This window comes from Melospiza georgiana, chromosome 23 (genome assembly GCF_028018845.1).
Source record: "Melospiza georgiana isolate bMelGeo1 chromosome 23, bMelGeo1.pri, whole genome shotgun sequence".
Taxonomy (NCBI): domain Eukaryota; kingdom Metazoa; phylum Chordata; class Aves; order Passeriformes; family Passerellidae; genus Melospiza; species Melospiza georgiana.
The window spans coordinates 5551552-5577317 of record NC_080452.1 but is presented as its reverse complement, the minus strand read 5'-3'; the positions used below and the strand labels follow the sequence as shown (position 1 = coordinate 5577317).

The 25766-nt window shown below is 46.6% G+C and overlaps 1 protein-coding gene across 2 annotated transcripts in view; it reads left to right on the top strand.

Moving 5' to 3' along the window:
* The first annotated feature begins 208 nt into the window (after positions 1–208).
* CACNA1S (calcium voltage-gated channel subunit alpha1 S) overlaps positions 209–25766 on the top strand; it is a 62779-nt gene continuing 37221 nt past the window's right edge. For both annotated transcript variants that reach the window (XM_058039582.1, XM_058039581.1), the window contains exons 1-9: positions 209–369; positions 6818–6923; positions 15793–15932; positions 16914–17047; positions 19163–19315; positions 20486–20691; positions 21726–21829; positions 23626–23774; positions 25243–25324. In XM_058039582.1, coding sequence (XP_057895565.1) covers positions 209–369; positions 6818–6923; positions 15793–15932; positions 16914–17047; positions 19163–19315; positions 20486–20691; positions 21726–21829; positions 23626–23774; positions 25243–25324 — 1235 coding nt within the window. The remainder of the gene's footprint in view (positions 370–6817; positions 6924–15792; positions 15933–16913; positions 17048–19162; positions 19316–20485; positions 20692–21725; positions 21830–23625; positions 23775–25242; positions 25325–25766) is intronic.

Genomic DNA, 25766 nt, shown 5'->3' with positions numbered 1-25766 from the left:
CAGCACCCAGAGCCAGGCCGGGATCTAAATTTAAACTCATGCTTTGTGTGTTTGTACATGCGAGTGCAGGCTCCAGCCCCCACTCCCCCAGCGCCTCCCCTGCTGCACGGAGGGGACAGAGCCAGAGGAGCTCCAGCTGGCTGGGACCTGGGGAAGGGGGGCTCCACTGCAGGCCAGGAGGGGAGCAGACAGCTAGGGGAGCAACATCATGGAGCCCTCTTCTCCCCAGGGTGATGTGAAGAAGAGGCAGCAAAAGGAGAAGTCCAAGAAGCCGGTACCACCCATAGCTCCTCGTCCACCCAGGGCTCTGTTCTGCCTCACCCTGGAGAACCCCCTGAGGAAGGCCTGCATCAGCATCGTGGAATGGAAGTATCCTGTGGCTGCAGGGGCTGCCAGCGGTGTGTGTGTGTGTGCCTGTGAGCATGGTGGGCTGCTGGGGAGAGCGGGCAGCCTGTTCCAGCTTGCGCTGTCTCATCAGGCAGTGAGGCACCCAGGGAGCCCTGCAGGATGCATGGCAAAGGCAGTGGCTGTGCTGGCTGGGGAAAGCTGGGCTGGGGAGTGGGTCAGGCCTTGGGTGGGGTGGGACAGGGACAGGCAGGGACAGCCTGGGCCAGGGGACTGGGGGGAGTGAATGTGTTGTGTGTGTTGTGTGCTGGGAGCAATGGGGGACAGACTGCTGAGAGGGGAGGGGGTTTGGTGTGGCAGGAGGGGCACAGAGCCCATCCAGGGCTGGGGATGGGGTCAGGCTGGGGACAATGTGATACTCTGGAGGTTTGGGGGTGGTAGCAAGACCCTGGTGAGTTGTTTGGGATGGCTCTTTGTGTGTATCACAATCTGATCCCACAGCTATGCTCTGCCCTGATGGGGGGCCTCCCCCAAATCCTTGCTGACTCCATTGTCCTCTCAGCTCCCTTTCCTGGTAGTGCTGTCACAGGTGAAGGCTTTTTGTGGGTGATACTGTTCAGAGGGATAGTCTTTCTTTGTGTCTTTGGCTTAGTGTTGTTGTTTGGGTGTTACTTTTTGACCTTTTCACTGGGGCACTGCAGCTCAGAAATACCAAGATGTCATGTTTCTGCCATGCATCCAGGAACTTTGCTCACTCAAGTTTTATGTAAAGGAAGAGAATGGGAGATGAAATATTTCACTTTGATTTCAGCAAAACATTTGTGCTGTAGCAAAAATGATGGACTGGGGAACAGAATCGAGTTCTTCCATCACATCTTCTCTCATTTTAATTGCTGAACTTGATCTGAGTGCTCCTGGCTTGGCAGGATGATCCCACCCCTGGCCAGGCTTCACTCTGGGAGGTGGCTTCGTCACCTTAGGCTGGCTGTGTTGCTGTGGGGATACAAAACCATGCCCAGAGATGCTGCTTTGTCCAAAGCCCTGTTGGCAGGCACGAGGGCATGCTCACAGCTCTGGTGCTGCTGGAGGTTGAGATCTCATTCCTTTTCTGCAAGGGGACTCTCTGTCCTCCAGGAGTGGGAGCAGGGCCAAAATTGGGCAGTTCTCATTTTCTGTGCCTCTGGCAAGAGAAATGATGGCTCTGTGGGCACAGAAGGGAACTGTGCCTGCGTCCTAAATGGGCACTGAGAAAGGAGGAAACTTGTGTGAGTGCCTGAGTGGCAGGGGAGGTGTGCCATTCACATGCTCTGAACAGAGAGAGACATCATGCTCTCACAGGATTTTTCCTGGAGAAACGCAGAGAGAAATAGAGAAAATTCTTATCTCTATTCTCTGCTCCTATTGTTTTTACACATGTAAAATGTGTTAAGAAAATCGTTGACCTAAAGAGAATTAGTAATTAAATTCTACTACAGGTTATTTTATTTCCTTAACCAGTTAAAAAACCACTGTACCTGACTGTCTAGAGAAGTAATGAGATTTTCCTTAAAATAAGTCTTTTATATAGTATAATATAACATAGAATAAAATCTCTTTAGTATAATATAGTATAATATAGTATAGTATAATACAGTATAATATAATATAGTATAGAATAATATAATATAGTATAATATAGTATAGTATAATATAGTATAATATAATATAGTATAGTATAGTATAATATAATATAGTATAGTATAATAAAGTATAGTATAATATAGTATAATATAGTATAATATAGTATAATATAATATAGTATAGTATAGTATAATATAATATAGTATAGTATAGTATAATATAATATAGTATAGTATAATAAAGTATAGTATAATATAATATAATATAATATAATATAATATAATATAATATAATATAATATAATATAATATAATATAATATAATATAATATAATATGACATAACATAATATAACATAACATAATATAACATAGAAATATTCTGTTATATTTATTATACAATAAATATATTAAATATAATGTATTTAATATATTAATATTTCAATAAAACAATTATTCAACCTTCTAAATCAATATAATTACATACCAATAATTTCCTTACATCAGAGGCTCCCTAAATACTATAGGGAGAAGCAGGAAATAGGACTTACATCTTGCAGCATGCTCAGACACATCCTTTTTGCTGGGCCAGCACATGCCAGAGCAAGTGCACAACACAGGGAGGGTCTTTCCTACCTCAGTGCTCTGGAGGGGACTGTCACCATGATATTGTCTAAAAAATCCCTTTGCCAGGATTTCTTCTCCTAGGAAGATGAGAAGCCTCAGCTTCTCCATATTTTGCTCCTCTGGAATGTGGTCTGGAGATTGTTTATGCAAATATGTGAATTGTTTTTAATTAATGGCCAATCACAGCCAGCTGTGTCTGACTCTCTGAGTCACAGGTTTTTATTATTCATTCTTGTCTAGCCTTCTGATGCATCCTTTCTCTTTCTTTAGTATAGTTTTAGTATATAATTTCATATAATATAATATCATATAATATAGTATTGTATAATATAATATAATATAATATAATATAATATAATATAATATAATATAATATAATATAATATAATATAATATAATATAATATAATATAATATAATATAATATAATATAATATAATATAATATAATATAATATAATATAATATAACATAACATAACATAATATAATATAATATAAATCAGCATTCTGAGGACATGGAGTCAATTTCTCATCTCTCACCTCATCCTGGGGACCTCACAACACCACAGGGGACACAGAGTAGGTGCCCCCCAGCAGGGTGGCATGTGCAGGTGGCTCTGACCTGTGCAGGACAAACGATCCAGGGAATCAGGTTTCTGCAGTGCCTGCCTGTATTTATACCCAGCTGCACCTGGCTGCCCTCACTCAGGGCTCAGGGTATGTGACAGGGTCGGGTCGTTCCAGTTCCTCTGGGTTATTATGGTCTGCAGGGCCATGCAGGCTGCCAAGGGGAGATTAGCTGTGGCCCTCTGGTGTGGGGGTACCTGGGTGTGGTATTTTCTGGGACCCTGTTGTTGGAAGGAATGATGCATCTGATTCCATGTTCTTAGAAGGCTAATTTATTATTTTATGATACTATATTATACAAAAGAATACTAAACTATACTAAAGAACACAGAAATTATACAGACAGAAGGCTAAAAAGATGATAATGAAAATTCATGACTCTCTTCAGAGTCCAACACAGCTTGGCCCCAGTTTCCTAATGAGTTAAAAAAATTCACAGCAGAAACCAATGAAACAAGTACCTGTTGGATAAACAATCTCCAACCACATTCCAAAGCAGCAAAACACAGGAGAGGCAAATGAGATAATATTGTTTTCCTTTTACTCTGAGGCTTCTCAGCTTCCCAGGAGAGAAATCCTGGGCAAAGGGATTTTTCCAGAAAATCTGACTGCCACACCTGGGCTGTTGGTTCTGTTTGGCAGTATGTGCTCCTGTTCCCTGGGCACAGCTCTGCTGTGTGGCTGCTGCTGTCAGAGCACAAAGCTGAGCCGCAGGGGTGGGCTGGGGTCTTTCTCAAGCAGTTGAAGGGTGGGGAGCATCACTCCACACAGCCCAGGGTGGGTGAAAGGCTGACTTGAGGCAGAGGATGTTTTGTGCTGAAATTTGCTCACATCTCGAGAAGTATGTTTATTAGAACGAGGGAATTGAATGTTCTGCAGCTTACTGGATGTTGTGTGCAAGGCAGTCCAACAGCCTGATGGTTGTTGGGATGTGTCTCACTTTGTGACACCACCCTGGTGTTTCAGGTCATTCTGTAGCCAGGAGAACCTCAAGGCAGATGGGGGAGGATTCTGGGGACCCTGGAGGACCACAGAGGCCTAATTCCTGCTGCAAGGCAGATGTGGGGACCTTTGGATGCTGTGTGGTGGGAGCATACTGGACAGAAAGAAGTCAGATTGCAAGACAAGGAGATGAGGAGGATGCTGAGGCTCTGTGGCAGGAGGCAGAAACACTGTGCCCAGTTATCCACATGTCTGGTTTTGGTTCCCACTGCATTTCTGCCTCATAACTGTGCCAGAATCACAGGCAGCCAGTGGATTTCAGCTCCAGTTACAGGAGCTGCAGTGGAGGTCACCCTTCAAGGAGGGCTTGTCTTACCCTGCCCAAGCAGGCAGGGAAGCTCCAGGCCCTGGGCTCTGCCTCGTTACCTGGACACAAAGGGGAACAGCTTTCCCAGCTGAGTTCAGTTTTTAAAGTGTCATCAGGTTGATGGATAGAAAGGTTCAGAAAAGGAAGCAAAGGCTGTGATGGGCACAGGACACACTGACAGCACTCAGGCTGCTGTGGATAGCACGGTGCCCCTTGCTCTGTCATACTGGGCTGGACCGTGGTGTGACCACCAGAGCCCAAGGCAGCCCTCAAGGGAGAATGCTGGGGGAAACAGATTGGGGATCCCTGGAGGGAGAGCCTGGCTGAAAATGAGGCCCTGGAGACAGAGTTTGAGCTCTTTGGAGGCTTCAGGCAGGTCAGAGCTGAAGCTTGTCCAAGAGGGTTCAAGGCCCAGCAAAGCAGTGAGAGCAGCAGGAACCTGGGAGTGACCACGTGCCTGAACCAGGGTCTTCATGGGGAATAGTAAAGTCACCCCTTTCATTCTGAGGTGTTATAGGGCCCAAACAGCCCAGTTTCTATCTTGAAGGGGGTGGGACAGCCCTCAGGATGTGCTCACTCCTGGAGACAGTCACAGCAGTACTGCCTGTCCTGGGACACCACGGCTGTGAGGACACTTGTGGGTGTTCTGCCACAGGAGCCCCTGGATGAGCTGCCCTGCCCCCAGATACCTTCAGCTGGGGCCATGGAGCCCCTGTGAGACCTGAGCAGCAGGAGTCTCCCTCATGGATGCCAAGTGCAGAGGGAGCCAGGGCCTGCCTGCTCTGGGGGGGATGCTTGGGTTCATGTCATAGCAGAGACAGAGACAATACAAAGCAACGCTCCATTTTCATAAGGCTTCAAACTGTTTTTACTCTAGCGTGCATGCTTTTTATACATTCTTACAAAATCATTTTCATTTTCATAAGGCTTCAAACTGTTTTTACTCTAGCATGCATGCTTTTTATACATTCTTACAAAATCCATAAGTTTACTCACGAGAGACAAACAAAGTGCTCATTGGAACAGGCAGTTGCAGGTTTCTCTTATTTATCCTTCTTTCTTGGTTTCTGTGGTAGAAAATTCTTTCAGGGGTAAACATCGATCCTCTTCTCAAACTTCCCTCTGGCTCACAGAAGTTGCTGTGAAACCTCTTCCACAGGTTCAGTGTCTACTATTACCGCGCCTGTGTGGGTCGCTGCTGGTGAGAGAGAGACAGTGAATCTTGTTTCTAGATCAGAAGGCTGGATTTATTGATATATCATATACAATACATTATGACTATACTAAATAGAATATAGAGAGAAGTTTGCAGAGCTGCTGCTAGCCTAAGAATTGATAGAAAATAATCTATAACAAAGTTGTGGCGCAAGGACTCAGTCCCCGGCCTTGCACTTTGTGATTGGCCCTTAATTATAAACAAGAAGCATGAGCTAATCAAGAAACTTCTGTTACATTCCACAGCACCTGATAATAATTGTTTACCTTGTCTTCGGAGGCCTTTGCCCTCCAGAAGACGCAGAAATCCGAAAGAAAGGATTTCTGTGAAGAAATGTCTGCGACAGTCTACATTCTGCAAAAGGCTCCTGGCCCTTCAGGGTGGTTCACTGAAGGATAAGGAGGGGGAAGCTGCCAGCTCTCCCATCCCTTTGTCCTGTGACAAAGCTGACCTCAATGTCCTGGCCCTGCAGCCCCAAGGATGTGCTGAGGCTGAGCTCTGGCTGCTCTCTCTGTGCTCTACCCCCATGGTGGGGTTGGTTCTCCACACCAAGCAGGCATCACCTTCAATACTTGTTTTTGGTGTGCTGAAGGCTGTGTTTTTGGTAAACAGTCAGGCCTTGATGGGTTTGCCTACTTCCTTTTACAGGTTTTAATCTTTCTTAATGGACACTCCTCTGTTGGGTTAACAAGATATTTAATACTCTGCTTGTTTGATTTGTTGTATGTTGGTGATTTGTTAATAATGTACAGATGTAAGCTTGCTTCATAGAGGGACGACCCTGGTTACTCATTCTAGCATTAATTCTCCTATTTAAATATAGGTTAGCCTGTTAATGGGGAGGGAGTCATAAAGTTCTTATATTTTTGTAATGTAGAGCTCTAACACACTCTTTGTTGATGGCTGCTTGAGGCCCACAGAATAACTGGGAAATCAATATTTATCTGCTCGTAGAGATTGTATTCTTTTTCAAAGGAGCTGTATCCCCTTTAAATAGCCCTAAATAGGACAGGACAGGGGTGAGGTTATTGGTGCTTTTTCTTTCCTGTCTGCACTCCTTAACACTTCCTCCTAGACCCTTCGAGATCATCATCCTCCTCACCATCTTTGCCAACTGTGTTGCTCTGGCCATCTATCTGCCCATGCCCGAGGATGACACCAACATTGCCAACTCCAGCCTGGTAAGGAGCCCCTGAAGCCCTTCCTGCAGCCCTGAGGGCTCTCTGGGGCTGGTGGCTTGGGGTGACACGGCTGCAAGGTGGCACGAGCTGCTCTGGGGCCGTCTGCTGCCCCAGGGGGAGTCAGGCAGTGCAGGTCCAGCAAAGCTGCTGCAGTCAATGGGAGGCAGGGCTGGAAAGAAGTGACTGCAAAATGGGTTTTCAGAGGGGCTGAAAGCACCTCTGGGTCGAGATCAAAGGCAGCAGGTTGTGTGTGGAGTAGACATGAAGGAAGAATTGATGCCAATGAAGGAAAAAATTTCCTCTGATTTTTTTATCACACTTTCAAAAAAACCATCCTGTTCCAGAAAGGCTCAAGTAGTTTGTTGCAGCATTTTGGAATGAATTTTTCTGACCTTTTCTTTCAAAACTCTATTTTAATTTTGTTATTTTTATTTAAGAGGGGAAAAAACCTGTTTCTGTTAGGCAGAAAGGTTACTCCTTTCCAATCATTATTCCATATTCTTCCACAGCTGCTCTAGTTTTCCTGGAATATGATGTTTTGATGTGTCCCAGATCAACAACTTACACTATTTTTAGATTGCCACACCTTTCTACTCTTCAGATCCCCGCTGTGATTCAATCCACATAGATTTCCACTGAGAGACTGAGTATAATGACTGAATTAAACCATCTAAATCTCCCTTTTAATGAAATGGGGTTCCAGGACACTTCAGGGTGAATGCCCATGGAGGGTTAGATGCTGGGGTGTTCCTTCAGCCTCCTGGCTGGTCTGACCAGCCTCCCTGACCCCTTGGGCTGGTTTGGGGGGCACAGCACCTTTGGGAGGTGCTGTTACCTCAGGGGAGAGGAAAAAGGGGCAAAGCAAGGCTGGGGCAGGCTGACCATGGGGACAGATGGGGTGGAAATTCCCTCTGGGAGAGGGCTTGGGATGTGGCTGAGCCCTGTGGGGCAGAGCTGGGGCAAGCCCAGGTGTGTGTGGGGATAAGGGGTGTGTGGGTGATCAGAGGGGCTGATGCTGCACCAGGAGCTTTCCCATGAGCAAGGACCAAGTGATGTAAATTCACTGCATAAATGAAATTCCATCTATTTTTATTTCTTGTCCATTGGATTATTTATGCTATACCCTGCTGAGGGATGTTACAGCCTGTTGCCACAGCAATAGGTGTCAAGAGCCAGTAGCCCCAGGCTGCTGCTCTTTCATCCCTGCTTGCTGTCCCTTTGTCACCATGTTCTGATGGCTTTGTAGGAGCAATGCCAGCTGAGAATTTAGCCAGGCACCATCACCTGGGGCATCAGGCTATGCTCAGCACAGGCCTGCTGCTGGAACTCTGGATGCTGAGAATTCCAGACTTTCAGAATTTCAGACTTTCTGTGCTGGCAGGCACTGACCCCCAGGAGAACACTGCATTGACCTGAGGCCATGGAGAAGCTTCCAAAAGGGAATGACAGAACTGAGATTGTGGGTGTGGAGTTTGAATAGAGGTGTGTGATATCACAGGGTGGGAAACGTAGAGTTTAAGGTTTTAGAATACAGTAATATAGATAAAGCAAGATGGAGGTTTTCGGGCAGAGGCTGCTCCTCCTTCACCTTCTTCTCCATGGGTTTGGGTGGTTTTGTGTAATTGGATAAAAATTCTGCATTGCAGGGCATGGGTGGTTGGTTATTGGGTTAAAAGTAAAAATAATTTAGGTGTCATTTCTTAATTGGACAGTTTATCCTTAAAAGGCCTTGTAGAGAGAGATGGGGCTCCATTTTTAGTTTGTTAGAGTGAAGTGCTGCAGAACTCAGGGTTTGTGAGACTGTGACAGAGGTAAGAACTGATAAACATCTGAGTCCCAACAAGAAATATCATCTCACACATTTAATCCTGACCTTGGCAGAAAAAAAGAAGCAAAGAATCCTCAGCCTGCAGGTAGTGAAGAAAGGCTTGTGGAGGCATTTTCCTGCAGCAGAGAGGTGCTGTGATGTGTTTAATCTCTCCTTGTCCCTTTTCTGTGTCTTCATTGTCCAATCCTCTCTGGAGAATGTTGATTTATAAAAATATGTTGAAATTATTGAGAAGGCAAAATGTATGAGGGGAAACTGAGTCAGGGCAGTGAGGACCTTGCCCCACATTGTTTGTGTGTGGGAATTGGAAAACCAGAAACTTCCACAGACACTGAAGGGCTTGATTTGCAGCCTTGGGAGAAGCTTGGATTGATGCAAAAATACAATACACGGACATTAGGTAGAAAAATCATAAACTTATGTTTCTATAGTTGTAAGTAAGAATATGCCTTAAGTAAGAAACGGTATTGATATGATGGTGAAGAGTTTATAGTGTAGTAATAAAATAGTATGGAGTAGGCTGGGAGTTTAGAAGTTATAAGAGAAGCATATGTGTACATGTGAGATAGAGGCCATTGGATAGAAGTATCCACAGTGCAGTAGAATTAGGTAAAGGTGGTAGGTTAGAAAAGCAAAATAAACCCTGTAACAACTGTCCATTGGTTTAAAAAGTTCTGTATTGCCTTGTAACAAAGAAACTTGTGATTGCTCTTGAGCTATGGCTGGCAGCTTGCTCTAAAATCTCACAGCCTCTGAGACTGATGTTTATCTGAGCCATAAATCATTCTTAGCCCCAAAACAGTCCCATCCCTCCATCAAAAGCAGTGACAGTGATATTGGGGAGGCAGGACTGAGGTTTCCTCTGGTCAGGGCTCAGTGCTGAGGGTGTGCAGGGCCTGCCCAGCCCCGGCCTCCTCAGGACAGCCCAGAGCAGGAACAGCCACTCTAAAAAGCTTTAAAGCTGAGAGCTCCACAAGTGATGCCTTGTGGGGCTCCCTAAAAACAGAGGGTGGAAAAAAATTAAGAGAATGAAAAGCAGGTATATTTATTGAAGGGTGTTCAGGTACATTTTGGGCAGAGGAAACCCCTCAGGGGCTGCACCCAAAATGGAGATGGATTTTCACACTTTTATAAGTTTGGGCCATTCGCATGTTGGGGGTTAATGTGCTAATTACAGCTTCAGGTAATGAAGTTATTTACCCCAAGTTTGCTCCCACAACTCAATTTTGTTCAATTTCTTGGAGCCTGAGGCAGTGAGGTGTCCTTGATTGCCAGGCCTGGAGGGTAATTGTTGTGTCTGCCCAAAATGGGAAAAAAACTCTATAAGGAGTTTGGAGTTATACACCAAAGAATTACAGGACTACAAATAGATGAAAAACATAAAAGCTAAAATCCTAAGACATCACAAGAAGAATCTCAGGAGGAGAGGATTCCTAGGAGAGTTCTGCTGCCGCTGCCTTCATCCAAGACTGGAAAACTGCAGAGCAGCCACACTCTGAGTTTCCAGCCAGGGAAGAGTTGCAGTCAGAGTCTACACTAGGTAAACTTAGAATTAGTCCCATAAAAGCTTGGTTAATCAGAACTCATTTATGGGGGATGAAAAAATGAAATACCATAAAAATAATGAAATAACTATAACGGCTGAAAATAATGAAATAACCATAACCATTGAAAATAATGAAATAATCATAACCATATTATTTTCTAAGAATCCATTTTGCTCTGTCCTGGTAGAAGTACAGTTGTTTCATTTTAACACATTTCATTATTACTCTTTCTATATTAGATTTCTTTTGATCCAGAAGGGTTTTTAAAATCCTGTTTGTATCTGATTTTGTCTTTTTCTAATGGAATCACAACATTTTCTTCAACCCTGATGAAATTATTTTGCCTTTTCAACTTGTTCAATGATTCACAGCATTTATTTTCACTTTTACTTGAGTTTCCAGAGTTTCAAATCCCACTGTTTTTCACTGGAAATCTTACTCCAGGAGCAAGCAAATTCAGAATGTGTTTAACAAGGCAGGTTATTCACAGGGATTCATCCAAAAAAATACAGATGGCTGTGTGTCACCTGGTTGTCTGACCTCTGTTGGTGAGCAGAAATAAAGTCAAATTTAGAGTACAGTTCATCTCCAGGGCAGCTGAGCCATTTCTGCAGCCCTGGTGGGTGGTGTTTGACATGCTGCACACACTGAAATACCTGGTTTTCATAGAAACATAGAATTATGACATGGTTTGGGTGAGGAGGCTCATTCTATCCCCTCTCATGGCCAGGGACACCTTCCTAATATTTAAATGTACTTTTTGTCAATTTAAAGACAACTCTCTTTTCAGTTTTAGTGGGACTCAAGGGTGACAGCTTGGAGGGAGGCCGCCCTGTCAGAGCACCCAAAAGCAGCTGTCCTCAGCCCTATGGGCTTTTTAGGAATTTCAGGTAGGACATGGGAGTCCTAGGGAATGGGGGACAGAGCTGGAGCTCAAACTGTCAAGAAGACAATTTAGGTAGCACAGATGTGCTACTTATTTAAGTATTTAAGTATTTAATTTAAGTAGCCCTGTGTGCAGGCATGCTGCTGGAGTCACACATTGAGTTATTTTTGGGGTTCCCTGTGGCAGGAAGGAAATGATGAATCTGACTCCATGTCCTTAGAAGGCTAATTTATTATTTTATGTACTTATATTAAAGAATGCTATACTAAAACTATACTAAAGAATAGAGAAATTTTGCTTACAGAAGGCTTAACAAGATACTAATTAAAACTTGTGACTGCTTCCAGAGTCCCAACACAGCTGATGGTGATTGGTCATTAAGTAAAAACAGATCACGTGAAAACAATCAAACACACACCTGTTGGATAAACAATTTCCAACCACATTCCAAAGCAGCAAACACAGGAGAAGCAATCAGATAATTATTGTTTTCATTTTTTTCTGAGGCTTCACAGCTTCCCAGGAGAAGAAATCCTGGCAAAAGAATTTTTCCAGAGAATATGACAGTGACACACATAATGGCTTTAGGGATTTCAGGTAGCATGAATGTTTGATGGCAAGGAGTGTGCTTCTGAAAACCCTATTTTGGGTTGTATCTCAGCCCTGGGGTTGGGGAGTTCCTGTGTTTCCAAAGCCTCAGGTACAATTCAGTGACAGGAATGTGGGTGTGTGATGCAGTTGTAGGGAGTCCCAGCTGTAATTAACTGTAATTACCTATGAGTGCTGTGTGATGTCTGTCACCCAGGGCTGTGCTATCTCAGGAGCACTGGAGCAGCTGTTTTTGGGCAGCTGAGTGGTGTCCCACAGTCCCTGAGCAGGGTTTGCTGTCCATTCCTGGTTTTCAGGAGTTACTGGGCTCTGTGCCTGGAGGTTGGCATGGAGCAGAGTCATGATTGCATGTGGCTTTCCTAGAGCTTGGGGTCACCCTGGATCTCCTGGAGTCTTCCAGGAGCTGTGGCAATGGACAACACTCCTGCATGTCTGCATGCACAGACTCAATAAAACTGCAGAAACTGCTGCTGCTCTGGTACTGGCACCAGGAGGGGTGCACATGCAGCTGTGTGAGCTGCCCCTGCCTCCCTGTCTTGGTTTGTAAAGCCAGGTGTCTGCTAAGGAAGGTAGGAGCCTGCCTTGAAATGGAAAATGTAAACCACTCCCCTCTGAATTATTATAATTTTGAAATTAAGAGGCTCTTAGGCAAAGATATGGGAATAGGAATAACAGTTCTTTAATAGGAAAATTAAAAATACAAATCTAATAGTACAAAAAAGAAAACAAACCACTGCCAGAGTCAGAGCAGAGCTGATCCCCTGTGTGCCAGGGTGGTGTCCCAGCCCCATCCCATGGGGCTCAGCCCTCCTGCAGTGCCAGCTGTGGCTCTGCTGCAGCAGGGATCCTGCACAAGGGGGGAGTTTTCCTCTGCAGCTCCAGGGCTGCTGCAGATGGGCCTGGGCTCCCTCTGGCCATGCAGGGCAGCAGAAAGCTGCTCCTCTGGCAATGCAGGGGGCAAAGGCTGCTGTGCTGTGCCAGGCTCAGATTGGATCCAGGTAGGAATGCTTGGCTCCTCCCCTGGGCGGAGCATCTCCCATGGGATGCTGGGATTGGATCAGCCCTGCAGGGACACTCACTGGCCATGGACAGCAGAGATCTCCTGGAGGGAGGATTGGCTGTGGGAGAGATAAAGAAAAAACTGCCCCAAGAACAGCAGAGAACTGCCTCACCTCTGACTGATGAATACACATCTCCAGCCACATCTTGCAGCCCAAGACAGGGCTTTATAAGAAAGATTGAGATGAACTTTTTAACAGGATTTGTTGCAATAGGACAGAGGATGATGGTTTTAAACTGAAGGAGGGTAGATTTCAATTAGTTATCTAAAAAAAAAGATTTATACATTGATGGTGTTGATGCCCTGGTACATGTTGCCCAGAGAAGTTGGGAATTTGCTGTTCTGTCCCTCCCAGGCTGGGGGAGGCTGGCTGGGGGCAGAGGGCTGCCTGCTGCCTCTTCCTTGGCCCAGGTTTGAACCTTGCTGCTCGTCACTGGCTGCACCCAATACCCTTGAAGCAGCACTGTTCATCTGCTGTGGGCTTCTCAAAGAGTCCTCTGAGGAATAGAAATTTACCTTTTGATTCTAGGCAAGGGGTTTTCAGAGGAAAATCCCTTCTAGTGAGAGACTGAGAGGCTTCTGCTGGAAAATCAGGGCATGGAATTGACTTTTGCAGTGCTGGATCCTGACATCAGCAGTTCAGCAGCTTCATCCCACTCCAGGCTGGACCCTGACACTCACCAGCCCCAGCACTGCAGGGATGCTGCAGCTTGCAGTGGGCTTTTCTGTTTTCCCCCTGCAGTTTTCCTCACCCCACCACACCAGTGGCTGCTGGCATGGCTCTGCAGCCCCTCCATGCCTGAAATGATCCTCATGGCAGTTGTGTTTGCATGGGATTGCAAGGACAGGCTTTGGGGGAGAGTCTGGGGGGCATTTGTCCCCTCAGGGTGGGAGGTGAGCAGTGTTAAGTTGCTGTAGCTGAAACCTTGAAGACAGAGGCAATGCCAGGATCTCTGCCCTTACCCTGGCTGTCCTCAGATCCAACAAGAAATGGCATTGTGTGGGTGACAGTCATGTGGGGACACAGCACAGTCACTGCTTTTGGAGATGTTAATTGAGCAAGCAATGCTTCTCTCTTAAGCTCTAGCCCTGGCTTTGTAAAAGGAGAGGATTTTCCATTTGGCAGGACATGGGGACCCCTCCGAGCACTGCAGTATTGCCCAGTGAAGATCCACTCCCAGTTTGGTCTCAGAGAGAGGTTTCTGCTTTTCGGAGGGCAATTCCCTGGAGATCCTGAGCAGTGATGCTCCTTGTCCTTCAGGGGGTATAAGCAGAGGAGAGGGACCAGGAAGCACCCGAAATATCAATATCCCTGTCCACCTGGCTGCTCCAGGAGGCTTTTAGTCTGGAAGGGACATTGTCGGCAAGGGCAGTGAGGGCAGTGACAGGCAGGGCCAGCTGGGCACAGGCAGCTCTGGGCTGTGCTCCAGGGACAGATGAGCTGCCCTGGCCCAGCAGCTGCAGGGCTGTGCCAAGGCCCTGCCATGGGTGCCAGGTCCTGCCTGGGAGGGGGTGCAGCCCCTCTGCCCAGTGAGCCCCAGACCCATTTCCAGCTGGTCACTGTGAAAAACCAAGCTGTGTTTGGTGTCAGGTACATACAGGCAATGTGTGTATTTGTGATTGTGATATGTGTGGAAACCAACCATGGGACAGTTATAAAGATGAATTCTAATAATAACTGAGGAAAGTAAAGCATGGAAGAAGGCCTTTGAACCCATCCTTTGTTCACAATTAACCTTAGTTGATTTAGGAGCATTTGAATTAAAGTGTTAAGGATGTTGCATTTGCTTGTAGTTAATCCTTAAAGAGTTCTGCAATAATAACCTTTTGAAGTATAATTTTAGAATATTGCTTGCATCCTTGAAACTATAGCTTTGGAATATATATAAAGGAAACATGCTTATCTCACACCTTAATAAAACAGTGAAAAGCAGCTTGAGAAAGGAAAATGAACATCACCTGAAGGATTTATAGTTTTGACCAAGGGAAGCTAGACATCACTGTTATGAGATTTATAGTCTTTGCAATTAAAAGGTGGACCCACATCTGGAGAGTTGGACCTCACCAGATGGGATTCTTCTTTCAGAAACCAGACCACAACCATCTGGGGATGCTCCTTTTGGGATTCATCCTGAGAAAAACTAAATCACAATAGTGTATAGAATTGTGACGTAAAAACTGGGAATAGAAACTGCTGATGAGTAAAAATTGGAATAGAAACTGCTGAGAAAGCTGATGAGTACCCCTATAAATACCTGTAAGCCCCAACTATGGGTGTGCAGTTGGAGGGAAAACTTCCCCCACTGCACCCAGCGCTGTATTGCTCATACTTTACCATATTAATTAATAAATTATTGCTGCTTGAATATTGGCCTAGTCAAACTTCTTATTCATAACATCACTTTGCCAGGCAAATGTCTGGCATTAAACAGGAGCCCTTGAGCCCTGGGAGCTTCCTTATCATCCCAGGCAAAAGAGGAGCCATGGTACAGCTGTTTTGTCCCACAGTGACTGTGTGGGGACTCCAGGACAGACCCAGCGAGCCCTCAGCTGGAGAGGATGAGGAGGTGTCAGTGCTGCCTGTAGGAGGAAGGCTGTGGGGGAATGAGAGGCGAGCAGCAGGGAGGAGAGCCAGAGAGGAGCAGTGCCCTGGGCCAGGCACCTTCAGGTGGCTTTGCTGGAGCAGTTTGGAGGAACCAAAGCCTCAGGGTCCTGGCACGGGACATTAAGGGGCTGGGGGATCCTGCTGCAGGCCAGAGAGTGGCAGTGGTGGCTCAGCATGCCACCCGTGTCCCCAGGGTCCCCTTGGTGTGTGTCGGGGTGGCAGCAGGGGCTGCTCCAGAGTCACCGGTGAGGATGACAGGATGAGGATGTCACCAGGGGAGGCGACAGTGTGTTCTAATGGAGCATTCTCTCCTGCTTGCCTTTGCAATCCCCAGGAGAAGATTGAATATGCCTTCCTCATCTTCTTTGCCATCGAGGCCATGCTGAAGATCATTGCCTACGGCTTCCTCTTCCACACGGACGCCTACCTCCGGAACGGCTGGAACGTGCTCGACTTCTCCATTGTGACCCTAGGGTAAGGGAAAATGGGATGGCTGCTGCTGTTCAGCTGCTGCCAGGCCTCTTCCACAGCCAGTTTTTGTGGTGATTGCAATGACTAAGTTGATTAAGTTCATGGGCCCCCTGTTCCTGCTCTGACATCCCCTGGGATCCTCTCTGTTAGGAAAATTAATCTACAAACACCAGAGGTTTATGTCTAAAAAGGAGACAGAGGAGTCCTTTGGCTTTATTCGAATAAAGGGAGAGGCCATGGGACATTGCCCTGGGGTCTCTCACATTTTTGGAGGACGCAGCCTCCTTTTTATCCCAATTTCCCAGCTGCATTTCCCTTCTCTCTTTCCCCATTGGCTCAGGTACTTGAGAGGTACAAACTTCCCATAACACCTGATACCAAAGATTTCCCAAAGATCTCCCTCTAATGCATAACCCTCCCTTTTAATTTTTAATTCTTATGGAATTTAGGGGTTTTTCTTCTCCAATGTTTCTTTAATCTCTCAATTTCTAATTTTGTTTATCAGCAAACCTAAAGTTTATTTGTAAAAGCAAATATCTTTTTCCATTCATCAATCAGTGGAATCCTTCCCGTGGTTTCTTTTATCTCTCAGTGCTGGTTTTATCTACCAGCAGACCCACAGCTTGTTTTTAAAGACAAAATCCACTATTCCTCTCACCCTCTAACTCTAATTTCTTCCTGTCTTGACTCCTCTGTGCCTCGTAGGTCTCCTTGCCCTGGGGAAAGGGGGTGGCCTGTGGTCCTCCAGGGTTTGCACATGGGGTGGGCGCTCCCTGGCTGTCAGCAGTGGAGCTGGCCTTGCCAAGAGCTGCCCCTGGGCGAGGCTGAGCACGGCTGGCAGTGCTGACCTTGCTTTGCTGCCTTGCAGAGCTCTGAACCCTTAGCTCCGATTTCTCACTCTCCATTCTCACGCCCTTCTCTTTTTCTTTCTCCTCCCTTCTGCCTCTCCTCCTCCCTCCCCTCCCTGTGCCCTGGCTCTTTCAGGCTCATCACCATGACCCTGGAGCAGGTGAATCTGAAGCAGGCAGGGCCCTCGGGGGGCAAAGGCGGCTTTGACGTGAAGGCGCTGCGAGCGTTCCGCGTGCTGAGACCCCTGCGCCTGGTGTCCGGAGTGCCAAGTGGGTGCCAGGCCCTGCTGCCACCCAGGGCTGGGCTGGACGGGCCCTCTGGGCCTTGCCAGGCTGGGGGAACATGGGACAGGCTCCTTGGTGTGGCTGGATTCAGCCCAGCCATGAGGAAGGTGTAGAGGAGGCACAAGCTCTTGCTTGTTCCTGCAGCTGGTGGTTGGAATTTGCAGGCAACCCTGACAAGGGAAGAGATGAGAATCTTTACTCCATGCTTATATTATATTATATTATATTATATTATATTATATTAATCATATAATATTATATCAAAATGCTATACTAAAACTATACTAAAGAAAGGAGACATCAGAAAGCTAGAAAGGAATGAATAATTAAATCTTGTGACTGACCAGACTCCCAACACAGCTGGGGAGCCCAGCCACGAGGAAGGTGGGAGGAGGCACAAGCTCTTGCTTGTTCCTGCACCTGGTGGTTGGAATTTGCAGGCAACCCCGACAAGGGAAGAGATGAGAATCTTGACTCCATGTTTCAGAAGGCTGACTTATTATTTTATGACATTATATTATATTATATTATATTATATTATATTATATTATATTAATGACATCATATAATATCAAAAATGCCATACTAAAACTGTACTAAAGAAAGGAGACATCAGAAAGCTAGAAAGAAATGAATAATTAAATCTTGTGATTGACCAGACTCCCAACACAGTTGGGGAGTCCCGTCACAAGGAAGGTGTAGAGGAGGCACAAGCTCTTGCTTGTTCCTGCAGCTGGTGGCTGTCTGTGGAATTTGCAGACAACCCCGACAAGGGAAGAGATGAGAATCTTGACTTCATGATTCAGAAGGCTGATTTATTATTTTGTGATATGATATTGTATGATAATTATTATATTATAATATTATATGCTATTATATTATATATTATTACATCCTATTACATTACGTTATATTACGTTACATTACATTGCATTATATCTATCATATCATATTAAAAATGCTATGCTAAAGCTATACTAAAGAAAGAGAAAGGAGACATCAGAAAGCTAGAAAGGAATGGATAATTAAATCTTGTGACTGACCAGAGTCCCGACACAGCTGGACCTGTGATTGGTCATCAAGTAAAAACAATTGACATGGAACCAATCAAAGATGCACCTGTTGGTAAACCATCTCCAGAGCACATGCCACAGCCATCAGATGATCATTGTTTATATTTTGTTTCTGAGGTCTCTCAGCTTCTCAGGAGAAAAATCCTGGCAAAAGGGTTTTCATAAAATGTGTCAGTGACAGTTGTGAGCCCTGGGGAGCTGCAGGGTGGCACACACCTGGCTGCCTCCATGGCTCAGTGGCACTACCTTGGGGTGGCCAGGATCTCGCTCTGGTATCTCAGAGCAGGGATCTTCTTCTGTAACTCATGTGAATACAGCCAGGATGAGAGCACCAGAACAAGGGAGCAGCATGAAACAGCCTTCAGCACTGCCTGGCTCTGTTGTGCCCTTCCACGTGCTTTCCTGGTGGGTAGAAGTGAAATAGGGATCTCCTCGAGTCAGGTCTCACGAGCTCTTGGAGATCTATATCACACCCAAGATAGCTCAGCTACCTTAGAAGGCAGAAAATCAGCAGGATGGCTTCTGTGGTAGTGCTGGAAACAGAAAAGTTTTAATAAAAGGCAAAATAACACTCTTTACAAAGAAAACCTGAGCCAAGTGCAAGAAGTTCTTGCTCCTGGTAAAACACCTCACAAAAGCAATTAGTTTCTTTGTTCTCTTCTTTTTCTAGTAAATTGCTTAGGAGGGACTTTTTGGCTCCTGTCCAATTGGCCATCCTTAAGTTTGAGGTGAAGTCCCCCAGGTCCTATGAGGTGTCTTTTTCGCTAATTGAGGAGAGAAACTTCTGGGCTTTTTTTCCTTTTTAAAGAGACAAAGGATAATTTTGTCAGTCTGCCAACAAGGAGCACATTCCTACCTACATAGAATAAAGGATTGCCTCCTTCAGATATCTCAGTCTTGCCCATGCCCCTCTTCCCTTGGCAAGGGGCATTTCAAAGGCTGCTTGTTGGTGGGCTGGCAGGGATACAAGGTGCACCCAACTCTGTTTAGGAAGGGGTTGACCTGCTCTCCCTTCATGTTTGTGCAGGCCTTCAGGTCGTCCTGAACTCCATCATCAAGGCCATGGTGCCCCTGCTGCACATCGCCCTGCTGGTGCTCTTCATGATCATCATCTACGCCATCGTGGGCCAGGAGCTCTTCAAGGGCAGGATGCACAAGACCTGCTACTACCTCGGGACAGGTGGAGCTGTGCTGGGGAGGGCAGCAGGGCTGTCTCTGTGTGCTGCTGTGAGACCTCAGGGACTCTGTGTTTGGCAGAAAGTGTGCTCTGGCCAGCATCAGGCCTGGGAGTGTGCCTGAGGAGTGTTGGAAACAGCACCCAGCTGGGTGTGAGGGGTGCTGAAAGGGCCCTTTAACTGGTTTGAGCTGTGCAAGAAAAAAGCCTGGAAAAGTTATGTTCTTTTCCCTCTCTCATTCTTCATCCCTTTTTTTTTTGGTTATTTTGCATGCTTGGAAGCACTGATCTGTAAGTTATTTTTGTGTTAGTGTCCATGGCTTTCTAAGGTTTTAGCCCAACTCCCAACACATCAATCCTTTCCCTGAGGCACAAGCAGTTGTGAGCAAGCCCAGCCCTGGAGCACATGGGCTGTGGTGCCTTCTGCCTGCACACAGAGCAGATGGAGCTGAGCAGGTCTCGGGTTTGTTGTTGCTGAAATGGCTCCTGAGGTATTAAAAAGTCTTTTTTCTTAGCCCCACGCTCAAAGAAGAAGCCGGGATTCCTAGGCTCTTGTTTTCAAGGTTGTTTATTTTCTCTTATCTAATACCTGTTTTTCAGACCTGAGAGCTGTCCAGCAGGTCAGGTTGTGGCACACTGACCACCCTTGGGGTGGTGTTAGCTTTTTATACTAAAAACTACATATACTTTATTTACCATAATTTTCCAATACCTATCACTTGTGTTAGACAGTCTGTCTCTACTTTAAACCAATCTAAAAGTGTCACCATCCCAGCAGAAGATGGAGAACAACAAGAAGAAGAAGGAGAAAGACAGGACATGCCCAGATTCCTCCATCTTACTTCTTGAACCCCCATTCCAAAAACGTCGAAATTCTGTTTTATCAGCTTGTGATAAATTCAGTATTATTCTATTCAAACCCTTGTGGCTTGTAAATCTTCACACAAAGTTGTGTGGGTTAAAATGGGTTAAAATGGGTTCAAATGGGTTCAAATCGAAGGCACAGGTGTTTTTGACTCTGTGCCAAGGTCTCTGAGCTTCTTGGCAGGGTCTTGAGCCATCCAGGGCAGCCAGAAGAATGTTCTGGGTTCTGACACAGAGGAGCAGTTTGGAGGAGAAGGTGTGGGCTGCTGTGTTTGACCTGACCTGCAGCTCACCCCATGTCTTTTCTCCCAGACGTGATTGCCACGGTGGGCTCGGAGAAGCCAGCCCCGTGCACCAACTCAGGCCATGGGCGGCACTGCAGCATCAACGGCAGCGAGTGCCGCGGCGGCTGGCCCGGGCCCAACCACGGCATCACCCACTTCGACAACTTCGGCTTCGCCATGCTCACCGTCTACCAGTGCATCACCATGGAGGGCTGGACCGAGGTCCTCTACTGGGTACGTGTGGGCTTGGGAACACAGGGTCTGCTAAGGAGGGCAGGAGCCTTCCTTGAAATGGAAAATGTAAACCCTTTCCCTCCGAATTATTATAAGTTGGAAATTAAAACGCTCTCAAGCAAAGATATGGGAGCAGGAGTTACAGTTCTTTACTAAGAAAATTAAAACACAAATGAAACAGTAAAAACAAAAAAACCCACTGCCAGAGTGAGAATACAACCTGACCCCCTGTCTGCCAGGGTGGTGTCCCAGCCCCATCCCATGGGGGCTCAGCCCTCCTGCAGTGCCAGCTGTGGCTCTGCTGCAGCAGGGATCCTGCACAAGGGGGGAGTTTTCCTCTGCAGCTCCAGGGCTGCTGCAGATGGGCCTGGGCTCCCTCTGGCAATGCAGGGCAGCAGAAAGCTGCTCCTCTGGCAATGCAGGGGGCAAAGGCTGCTGTGCTGTGCCAGGCTCAGATTGGATCCAGGTAGGAATGCTTGGCTCCTCCCCTGGGCGGAGCATCTCCCATGGGATGCTGGGATTGGATCAGCCCTGCAGGGACACTCAGTGGCCATGGACAGCAGAGATCTCCTGGAGGGAGAGTTGGCTGTGGGAGAGATAAAGAAAACTCCCCATGAACAGAAGATAAATGCTCCAGCTCTGACAGATGGTGATAGAACACACACCCTCAATTCCAACCTAAGACAACAGGAGATTGCTCCAGCTCCCACCCTGTGAAGGGGTATGGGCCAGGCACAGCAATGACTGGTGGGTGCTCCTCCAGGAAAGCCCATGTTTTGCAGTCCTTGGGAGACAGTCATGCTGAAGCTTAAGCTTGGGGCTGATATTTTAATCTGCCCCCAAAATGTTTTGGTCTGGATGCAAGCCAAAGACAGAGTTCTAGCCAGCCAGGGCTTGGAGCCAGGTTTATGTGCCACCATCCCAAGCCCTCTTTTGGAGGGGGCAAAGATCCCACAGACTGTTCAGGGGCTCTAAGGGGAAACAGATGGAGGACAGTGCCTTCAGAATATTTCACCTGCATCTCTCCTTGCCAGGTAAATGATGCCATGGGGAATGAATGGCCCTGGATCTACTTTGTCAGCCTTATCTTGCTTGGCTCCTTCTTTGTGCTCAACCTGGTGCTGGGGGTGCTCAGTGGGTAAGTGCCGCCCTATCCTTTCTGCCAGCTGAGGAGTTTAACAGGTTTCAACTATACAAGAAAAAAGCCTGAAAAAAAAAGCCTGGAAAAGTTCTGTTCTTTTCTCTCTCTCATTCTTCTTTTTTTTTTTAGGCCGGGGTGGGGATGGGGAGGGGGTGTTTGTTGTTTTGTTTTGTTTGGTTTGGTTTTGTTGTTTTTGGGACTTTTTTGCACATTTAGAAGTACTGATCTGTGAGTTACTTTTCGTGTTAGTGTCCATGGCTTTCTGAGGTTTTAGCCCAACTCTCAACACATCAATCTTTTCCCTGAGGCACAAGCAGAGCACATGGGCTATGGTGTCTCCTGCCTGCTCACAGAGCAGACGGAGCTGAGCAGGGGCAGGCACCCCATGGCTGTGGGTTTGGACACTCCTCACCTCCAGCTCCCTCCTGCTGTGAGCACACACAGTTTTGTCATGGCCAGCCCAAGGAGAACATCTCTGATGAGTGCAAGGCATCCAAGGGAAGGATTGTTAGTCTAATTACTGCTACAGCAGTCTCATCCAAGTACAGCAATGAGCTGTCATCAGTCTGTTGTGACAATCTAGGCCAAATTCAATTAGTGTTAATTCCCCCAGTAGTACAGTTAAAACCTGAGATGTTACATTCAACCTACCATGCATTGCTGTGGGACTGCTACCACCCCGATTTTGTTGCTGGGAAATATGTGTTGTCCTGAGGAGTGAGGGGGGCTTTTCTCTTCAGGCCTGTGTAGGGTCAGGGTCTTTTTTATGTGTTTCAGTCCTTGTTTTGCAAGTGGATCACACTAATCACCTCTATTAGTTCACAGTGTTAGTTATACCCTAATAACTTGGATTTGTTAGGCCTCTTTTATGACTAGAACCACGCCAGTGTAACATTAAAACAAATTGTGTGTTGCTAGAACTAAAACAAGTTTAAAGCACAAGACAAACCACAGGAACCTGATGCTTGTCTAGAGTTGACTGTAGCTGCAGGACAAGCTGGACTATAGTAATCTGATCCTGGAGTAAGTTGCTGGCACGGAAATGTTCTCAAATGTTTTTACCAATACAACTAAATTATGTTTGAGATCAGGAAAATTATTCTTATAGTGTCTGAGACCTGTTACTAACACATGGCAACACCAGCATGGCAAGGTAGCAGGTCTACAGTCCTGCCAGACCACAGTGGAGAAAAGAAATTCATTGAAAGAGAGCAGCAAGAGTGGGCTAGGACAATGGCAGACCTGTCCTTTCCATGTGACCATGACAAGAGTGTCCTCTTTACCTGTTTACCTGCCCTGTGATGAGCTCACCTTCTCCCTTGGGGCCTGGGCTCCCTCTGGCAATGCAGGGCAGCAGAAAGCTGCTCCTCTGGCAGTGCAGTGGGCAAAGGCTGCCGTGCTGTGCCAGGCTCAGATTGGATCCAAGTAGGAATGCTTGGCTCCTCCCCTGGGCAGAGCATCTCCCCATGGGATGGTGAGATTGGCTCAGCCATGCAGGGACACTCAGTGGCCATGGACAGAAGATAGTTAATAAATAATGGCCCATTAACAGAAGGGGTCTCTTGGAGGGAGGGTTGGCTGTGGGAGAGATAAAGAAAACTGCCCCATGAACAGAAGAGAGCTGCCCCACAGATAGGAATAGAACACACACCCCCATTTCCATTTCTAAGACGTGGTGGCAGGGTGTTTCAGGGCTTTCCTACAAGGCCTGGCCTGGCAGTGAGCTGTGGCTCCCGAGAGTTCCTGAGCTCCTCAGGCCATCCCCTGAGTCTCTGCTCCTTGCCTTGTCCCAGTGAGTTCACCAAGGAGCGTGAGAAGGCCAAGTCGCGTGGAACGTTCCAGAAGCTGCGGGAGAAGCAGCAGCTGGAGGAGGATTTGAAGGGCTACATGGACTGGATCACCCACGCAGAGGTCATGGACAGCGATCGGGCCAGGGGAGAAGGTACCAGCTCTGCTTGCTCACACACCCTCAGCCTGAGGGTTGGGTTCCTACTGCCTAGAGAGGCAAGGTGGGAATCTTTGAAGAAGTCACAAAGACTCATTTTGCCTGAAAACCCACCAAACAAAGTGCTTCAGCTTTTGCAGGACAGTTTCCTTCCTCCTTTTTTACATTTCCTGAATAATTCGGTTGAATCTGACCCTAACTAGCAATAATTTATCCCTGATGGTAAATCCATTTCAACCACAGTGTTTAATACTTGCAGACTAATGTAAAAGCAGGCAACCCCTCGTCAAAAGGAAGAATGATGCATCTGACTCCATGTTCTCAGAAGGCTAATTTATTACTTTATTATACTATATTATATTAAAGAATACTATACTATACTAAAGAATACAGAAAAGATACTGATTGCTAAAAAGGTAATAATGAAAACTTGTGACTCTTACCAGAGTCTTGACACAGCTGGGTCCTGATTGGCCAAAGAGTCAAAACAATTCCCACCAGAATCCAGTCAAACAATCACCTGTGGGTAAACAATCCCCAAACCACATTCCACATGAGCAAAACACAGGAGAAGCAAATGAGATAAGAATTGTTTTCCTTTTCTCTGAGGCTTCTCAGCTTCCCAGGAGAAAAATCCTGGGTGAATGAATTTTTTCAGAGAATGTGAATGCCACAGCAGACCACAAGCAAGGCCTGAGTCTCCTTTGGCAAGAGGGGCTGAAAAGGCCATGAGGAGTGTGTCATACAATCAGGGCCACAAGCTCTCACACTAGCAGATGCATTAATTTCTTGCCATCACTTGACAGTTTCAAGTGATTAAAAGTGGCCCAGGGAAGGAGGTGGATGTAGAGACATCTAGCCAAAAGCTCAGCAAAGCCTGGGGATTTCTACCCCAGAGCCACAGGGTTTGCTGTGCCACCCTGCCTGGTGAAAGCACTTTTGATGCCTCAAGCTGAGTGATGCATGTGTGCAAAGAGCTTTGGGAAACAGTGGGACAGACAAACAGCTCTTCCAGGGATGTGGCCCATGTTCTGTTCAGCCTTTGCTCAGATCCCAACTGGCCCCAGTTTTCTCCATGCTGGGGTTCTGGCTGCTGTCCCTCTCTGTGCTACTGCTGCTCCTCCTGCAGGGCAGGAGTTTCTCATGCCTCGTGCTTGGTTTGCACCTCACCCTCAAAGCCTTCTGCCCAAACTTGGGTTGCTGACTCCCTGGGATGGCACTGCTTGGTGGGGATTATTCAATTCTGAACAATCCCACTGCTGACTTCCTGGGATTATTCACATTGCTTGGTGGGGATTATTCACTTCTGAATAATCCTACTGCTGACTCCCTGGGATGGCACTGCTTGGTGGGGATTATTCACTTCTGATGGGCAAGCTCTTCCTGGTGTACTTCTGGAAGAGGTTCCCTCCCACATGTTCTTCCCAAGGGCTCCAAGGAAAGCCTCTGATGTCATTCCCTCTAGGTATGATGCCATCGGATGAAGGAGGGTCAGAGACAGAGAGCTTGTATGAAATTGAGGGCATGAACAAGTGGATTCTCTTCTTGTAAGTATGCTCTGAACCATCTGCTTGCATGTGCTTCCACTGTCTCTCACCAGCTGTGCCAGGCTTTCCTGGTCAGCCCTTAGTTTTTGGCAGAAAACAGGGACTGGTGCTTGGGGGAAGATGCAAACATTGGGGTAGCAAACAGGGAATTTGGATATGGTACTGGCAAAAAGCTTCTCAGGGTGAACACTGTCTTTGCTGTGGGACCAGGCTCTCAGCATCCTCCCATGGCCTGTGCAGCACAGTGTGTCATTTAGGACACTACAATTGCAATTTTCTCCTCAATTAGAGTGTAATTTGCAATTACACTGTGCCTGCAAGCCCCCTGTGAGAGGAGCTGGAGCCAAAACTGAGCCAGGAGGGTGAATGAGCTGCAGTGCCTGAGTGACTGCAACGAGTTCCAGGGGCAAGTTATGCTCCTCACCCCTTTTCACGGAGGGAG